The sequence below is a fragment of the Numida meleagris genome, chromosome 1 (assembly GCF_002078875.1).
Source record: "Numida meleagris isolate 19003 breed g44 Domestic line chromosome 1, NumMel1.0, whole genome shotgun sequence".
Taxonomy (NCBI): Eukaryota; Metazoa; Chordata; class Aves; order Galliformes; family Numididae; genus Numida; species Numida meleagris.
Window position 1 is genome coordinate 90,140,043 of NC_034409.1, and position 7,284 is coordinate 90,147,326.

The following is a 7,284-nucleotide window of genomic DNA, read 5'->3' on the forward strand; positions in this document are numbered from 1 at the left end:
GTTTTCCTTCCCTTCCTCTTTTCCTTCATCACACCACGGGATTGTAGCCGTGAGGGAAGGGCATGTGGGGAGATAAAGGACCCCTACAGCTTTCAGTCACCTTGCATTTGACAGACATTGTTAGTGGGCGTGGTGGTGATGAGTTGACGGCTGGACTAGATGATCATAACCTTAATGATTCCTTGTTTTCTCATGGTCTTTTCCTGCAGATAACCGCCTGCACGTGAACCAAACCCACAGGAACATCACCGTGCTGGAGAACCAGTGGGTGACCTTGGAGTGCCAGGTCAGCAGCCGGACTAGCCCGTCCTCACAGCTCCAAGTGGAGTGGTACGTCTGGCGGCCAGGCCACCCAGAGAAGGAGGCCGTAGTCCGGCTGAGCCGTCAGAGCACACTGCGCTATGGGGACCCGGCAACACTGGGGGACGTGCGGGGCCGACTCCACCTGGAGAGCCCGTCGCCAGGCCTCTACCTCCTCTCCATCCAGAACGCCACTGTGCAGGATAGCGGAGCCTACGACTGCCGTGTGGAGGAGTGGCTGCTTGACCCCAGTGACCGGTGGTACAAGCGGGCAGAGGACCTCTCCGGGCTCACCACCCTCATCGTGAAGCGGCCAGGTGAGGAGGGTTTTGTGACACTGGCTTTGAGTAGCTCTGTGCCCTGTTGGACCAATGGCACAGGGCACCATCTGTGTGTCACTGGCAGTGGGTCTGGGTGGAGAGCAGGACCACTGTGCTGTGGGCCATGACAACGCTTTCTTGGCTGTCTTCATTGCCCCCTTACTTTTCTGAAAGGAGCACACAGCAAGCCCTGCAAACACAGCTTAGTTAGGTCTGGGATTTTATTACCACTGCACCTGTAATTTTTCTTTTTTCTTTACAGCACATTTTCAGATTTGGTAGAATAAGCTTTAGATTTTATTCACATTTGGATTGAAAATGAGACAACAGAAGCTCTCTGTGCTTCCCAGAAATGTGCCCAAGGGGCAGGGTCCTTGCATGGGAAGAGGGCAGCAGTGGAGTCAAAGCACTCACTGGTGTGCAGGCAGTTTGGCATGATGCTGCTCCCTGTTCCACAGGGAGAGAAGCAGATGCAGGGCATGCAGCTCCAAGGCTTTGTGGGTTGAGACCATGGTTTGGGCTTCTCCACGGGGCAGGAGCTGGCTAGTAAGAGCCAGCCAGTACGGACATGTGGATACTTAGTGGCCAGAGGGCATGGGAGGCCCCTCTCTTGGCCATGATAGTGGTGCAGGTGGCCCCTGCTACGTAACACCACTGTTTTGGCCATGACCAGACACAGGGAGGCAGGGATCAGGATGCTTCTCATACTTTCCAAGATCTACGGGGGAAAAAGTGCCGAAGAAGTTCAAAGCAGGGAGGAAATTCCAGTTCTGTCAGTTTTAATAATAGATAACAAGAGGCAAGGACAATTTGCCTTGGGAAATACAGATTCTCTGGCTTTGAGGCAAGTGACTCCAGATTAAATGCTGCCTGAAAGGAAGGCTGTAGGTCAAACAAAAGTTACAGTCCTGACTCGCTGGGTAACTTCCAGCTTTTAAAAAAACCCACGCTCTGCACGTATCTTTTGGTGCTTTATGCCTGCACTTTTCAGCAAAGTGTCAGCCGTGTAGCTCTGCAATGAAGTTGGCAAAATGCTAAGGTTCCAGGAAGGTTTTAACTATAATTCCTTGCTGAGAAGATTTATGCTGCAGAACAGGAGTTGTCTCATGGGACAGCCCAGCTTTTGTTCACAACGTCCTTGCTCTCAAAGCTTCTCTGCGTGAGATGGCTTCAGCAGAGGGTCCCCAGAGTGCCCGGGCAGTCCCTGTACCTCGCGTGCCTGCACAGTGTGAGTGCAGCTCCTCTTTCAGGCTGAACATTGCCAGCCCTGGTGGACAAGGGACTGAATATCAGGGGAAATCCTTCAGGATCTTTCTGAATTGTGGGAAGAAGAGGAAGAGTTGAGGGTGCAATAATTCAAGATATATAGATATATATCTAAGTGTTTTGTTGTTGTTTGTTTTTCCTTCATGGCAAGCAGTACCTAAAAAATGACTGAATTTAAAAATAGATAGCTTGTGACTCACGTCTCATTAGTGAGGATCTCCATACTCATTTTCCAGTACCATAGTTGTGAGCAAAGAGAAAAAGAAAAAAAAAGCCTTTCAGCATCTTCAGAGTGAAGTTCTCTTTCTGTTTAACTTGCTGAGATGGGGGAGGCTGTGTTTGTTTTGACAAGCCATTTCCTTCCCTTCCTCCTTTTTACCTCAGAAGTCCCTGAAATCTCAAGACTTACCTCATTCCTGTAGGAATCTCCTGAGGAATATGGAAGCTGAAAATGCTCGTGTTGCCTACACCCTTAACAGCTCTGGCCTTAATGAAAATTTTCCACAGGGAAAGCGTGTAGGACGGGTGCCATAGTGCAAAGCCCATTCTCCTGCTGCTTGGGGAGGGCACCCGCAGCCTGGGGTGAGGTCTGGGGCACAGCAGCACCCGGTGCCCTCTCCCACAGGGACACCCAGCCACCTGCGGGAGGTAGGGCTTGCCCTGCTGTCGATGCTGGAGGAGAAAGGGGCCTTTCCTCAGCGAGCTGCTGCTTTGCCCTTCGTGCTGAACTCGTGCATTAGAAAGGGCTTTTTAATCTTTAAATGAAAGCTTAGATCTGGGCTGATTGTGATCCCCAGAGTATGTGTTCCCTGGCAGGATGACTAAATCAGACGTTAATTGCTCCTGAAGTCAGCCTTTAATCAACTCATCTTAGGTTCTGGCCACTGTATCTTAGTTAGCTAAAAACATCTCTTTAGCCTTGCAGCAAAAAAAAAAAAATAGAGAAACGTTAGGAAGCGTCCTTGCTGTTTTTGTTCTGCAGTCATCTCTGTGGAGAAGCCTGTTAACTAATTAGCTTCCCAACTTGCTGGAAAAAATACCTGTCCTCACGCGTTAGACATACTGATTTTCAAGTCCTTTGAGCAATTTCGGGCACGCTAAGAATGGAGTGAAACGCACTTTGCTCTGGCAGCTGAGCAGTAGTGATTGCTCCTCAGTGCCCGCTGGTACCTCCCGGCACATCCTTTAGTGCACCTGGGTGAGCTGCAGCAATGCAGGGACGTCAGTCAGCTAGCTCCAGTTTGGCTCTGGGCCAGGCAGAGCACAGCGAGGTGAGGATGCTGCTTCTGCGGGGTTGGCTGCATAGGTGCTTGTGGGACTTGGCATCTTGCGTCAAGCCTTTATTTTTTGCCTGAATTGCACCTGGCTTTGCAACTGGAGGTGTTCAAGATAGGGGTAGATATGGCACTGGGGGCACAGTTAGTGAGCATGGTGGGAATGGGCTGACGGTTGGTCTGGGTGATCTTAGTGGTCTTTTCCAACCTTAATGATTCTGTGATTCTGACCGTGATGAGGTGCTTGCCCTGGGAAAGGGTGGCTTTGCAGACAGCATTTTGCTCCACACTCACCTCCCTTCTTCCATTATCTCAGAGCCCACCTTGCAGGTGGACACGGCCACTGCCAACCTCACGGTGCAGGAGAAGGAGTCCTTCCAGCTGGACTGCAACATCCTGTCCCGCTCCAGCCCCGAGTCTCACTTTGCGGTGACGTGGTACAACCTGCGAGCCAAAGAGGCGGGCGGCCACGCCGAGGAGGAAGAGAAGGAGGAAGAGGAGGAGAGGGAGGTGGTGCTGAGTGTGGGTCTTGACGCTATCTTCAGCCCTGGGACGGGTCGCTGGCAGGACCGCCTGTGCTTCCAGCGGCTCTCGGCAGTGCTCTTCCGCCTGTCAGTGCTGCAGGCCGGTGGTGCCGACTCGGGCAACTACTCGTGCCGTGTGGAGGAGTGGCTGGTGAACCCCAACGGCGTGTGGTACCGGCTGGCTGAGGAGGAGTCAGGCACAGTTGCTGTTCACGTGCAGGATGCAGGTGAGAAGAGCTGATGTCCGTGAGCGTCCCGCGCGTTCTCTAGGGAGGTCTCTAGCGCTCATGAAACTCTTAGCAGGAGATAAACCTGAAACGCGGCCTGTAATACCTTTTTTCTGCTGCTCTGTTTTCCGGTATTGATGTTTTTCTCATAGCACAATCTCCTGTGTTGATACAGATTAAGAAGCGTTTGGTTTTATGTTTCTGAAGAAAGTTTGTAGGCCGTTGTGTTGCAGGGAAGGTGTAAAATGTGACATCCTTCGTCTTTTCAGGTTCCACCCTGCAGTCTGTCATCTGCTCCAATGATGCCCTCTTCTACTTTGTGTTCTTCTACCCCTTCCCCATCTTCGGCATTTTGATCATCACCATCCTCCTGGTGCGGTTCAAGAGCCGGAACTCCAGCAAGAATTCGGAGGGCAAGAACGGGGTTCCCTTGCTGTGGATCAAAGAGCCGCACCTCAACTACTCACCCACTTGCTTAGAGCCACCGGTGCTCAGCATCCACCCGGGAACCATAGACTAAAGGGGCAGAGGCTCTCAGGGGGACATGCAGAGAGAGAGAGAGAAGCAGAGGCACGCCAGGAGCCCTGAGGAACAAAGTGGTTCTTGTTGTTCTTGTTTCAGTTGTTTCAGCGTCTGTGCTCCGATGCGGCGGCTGAGCTCTGTGGAGCGCACAGCCGGCGTGGATGGGAAGGTCCAAGGCTTCTTCCAGCACCTGCGGGAATACACCCAGCCACCAAGACAGACCAAAGGTCTGTGTGTATGCTGTACATAGCGGATATTCCTCTCATTGATTTTTGATCCCATCAGTTGTTGTCCTTTGGGACATTACTTTTTTGTCGTCGTTTCTGTTTAGTCTCCCGAAGAACTGTAGGCTTTCCCCTCTCTCTGCCGAGCAAGGAGTTCCCAGGGAGCTTTTGGTCCCAGGACAATCTTTTTGGAAGTAAATGTGTCTGTTTACCAAAACAGGCTTTGTTCTTCCTCCTGATACTCTGTGCCATGGTGAAGGAGGTCTTTTCTCAAGGTGTGCTGAGCCAGCTACTCCCTCTTTGACAGCAGACAAAGCCAAGACCAGATCCTGATGGGCAACTTGGGGTATTGGGAAGTCCATCTCAAAACTGGCTGTAGCCTCAGCATCTTCGTGCCTCCGCATTACTGTTCTCTCAGGAGGAGGCAGTTCACCTTTTAGGAGTGTTTCCTGGTCTTGGAGAACCCAAATGCTCAGTGCACTCGAAATCAGGACAAAAGCAATTTTGGTTTTCTTTAGGAACTGAATGAGGGATTGGAGGAAGATAGCTGAAAGCTCTGACTTTGTTGGTTGCCAAGAGGGTCCTCTTATGGTCCTGCATACCAGAGATAGGCTTCTCTGTGTCTCCATGCTGCCACCTCTGACAAGGCAGCTCCCCTCTGTGCCCCACTTGCCTGGGAATGGGTGGCTGGATCCAGTCTCTGAAGGCTTCAACTTGACCAAAGTAATGACTAAGGAAAGGGGGAAAGAGAAGGCACCAGAGGTTGGATTCCCAGTTCCTGGGCAGCTCAGCCAGGGAGCCCAGTCACAGCCACACAGCAAGGACATGCAGGTAACCTCGTGTCACCAGGGTTTCCAGCACCTTGCACTACTTCCCAGTGCAAGCTTGGACTGGACAAGGAGCCTGCACAGCACATCTACACCCTGGGGACTCCCATGTCTCTCTGGGTTGAGAGAAATCTCCCATATGTGTGTCTGCATATGCCATCTCTAGGGCTTTAGGAGGAGAAAGCATTTCACCATAAGCCCTTTCTCCTGGCAAAGTCACCGGCTCTTGTTATGTGCAACCGCTGTGACAGGAAATGCTGTTCTTTCTGTGAAAGATATGGCTCTCACAAAGCAAACCAGGGCTCTCTCCTCATGGGGCACCTACGCTCGAGTACCCCGTACTGCCAAGTACCCCTGCCGTGTCCTGTGGAGGAAACCGCCTCCTCCCCGATACACCCTAAGCATTTTGTCTGGCGGAAGAAAATATTTGCCAAAAACGGCCTTTTGTTGTCTTCCTCGATGTCTTCCTGGCAAATCCAGCCATTTCTTTTTTGCAGCATGGCTGAAGCCAACTGGGGCAGGTGGGTGCAGCCACAAGACCCCCTGCCTCGTCTGAGGGAGGTGCCATGCCTACAGCTGCCGTCCTCTTCGGGAGGGTCGGACCGCTCTTTGAGAAGAGAAGGGAACCTCAGCAGATGCTCTGTAGCACTCATGGGTTGAACCCTGATGCCTTGATATTTTGGAGGTGGTGAAGCCTCCGGTGGGAGATCTGCACAGCACATTCTCTAGAAGATGAGCTACAAGAGGAGCTTGCATTTTCCCACGTGGATTCAGACAGTCCCATTCCAGCGATGGGAGAGCCGGCCAGACCTTCAATGTCAGCCACCTCTACTCCTCAACCAGAATGGCATTTGGTTCTTCTGAGAAGCCCAAATTTCACGCATCCCTCTTTAAAGTTTCTCTCCTTGAGACATAATTGCTTACTGGCCCCATATGCATAAATATGCATAATATCACAATCATATATATATATATATATCACACACCCACACACTTGTCTTCCCTTCCTGGATAAGAAGTCTGCAAAGAGAGGAGCGGGATGAAAAGTGAATGGAACTGAAGAACCATGACACGAACAACAGCAGCTGCAGCCAGTGGGTATTGTTTCATAAATGTAGTATCTCTTGTACATACTGCTTCAGGGCAGGAACTGCAATTCATTTCAGCTTTAAAGGAAAAAGAGAACATCAGCAGGTGCTCTTCTTCCTTGGAGAGCATGCGCTGCATCTGAACCGAGCTCCTCCTCCCAGCCTGCCTCGCCAGCAGCACTGCCCGGACCAGGGCTCTGGTGGAGGGCTTTCCCCTGGCCACCTCCCCATGGCCAAAACTGGTCCCTCCCCAGCCCAGCAGTTCTTGCACCGAGCCCAGGCTTTGCCTGGAAGTGGCGCCTGTGATGGTCCCAGAAAGTACCTTGCCGGTGACGTTTCTTCATTGTTCCGGCAGTGTGTTGCCCAGCCTCAAACGTCTTTGTTTTTATAAGGCAAACTCTAATGAGTTTCAACATGAAGCTTTTCAGACCGCTCTCTCTGCTGTAACTTTCTGTTATGAACCCGAGATGAAAGAGAGATAGCCTATCCATGCATGATGTTGGAAAAATGTTTGGGATTTTTTTTTAAAGAACAAAAAAACTTTGTACTATGTTGCACTAAAACATGTTTTATACAACACACCTGAGAACTGTAGTAAACTGTGTTGAAATTGTGATTCATGCTGCTGCTGGTGTTTGTCTGATCTGGGCTTTCATTGCGCCTTTATGCACAGTCTCTGCATAAGGGTGTGTTGAATTCCAGAGCCAACTCC

At 51.1% G+C, this 7,284-nt stretch overlaps 1 protein-coding gene across 2 annotated transcripts in view; it reads left to right on the plus strand.

The window, feature by feature from the left end:
• The window catches only part of IGSF3 (immunoglobulin superfamily member 3), a 77,533-nt gene extending 70,345 nt beyond the window's left edge, over positions 1 to 7,188 (plus strand). For both annotated transcript variants that reach the window (XM_021402312.1, XM_021402322.1), the window contains 3 exons: positions 210 to 617; positions 3,477 to 3,911; positions 4,181 to 7,188. In XM_021402312.1, the coding sequence (XP_021257987.1) occupies positions 210 to 617; positions 3,477 to 3,911; positions 4,181 to 4,431 (1,094 nt within the window). In that variant the 3' untranslated portion in view covers positions 4,432 to 7,188. The remainder of the gene's footprint in view (positions 1 to 209; positions 618 to 3,476; positions 3,912 to 4,180) is intronic.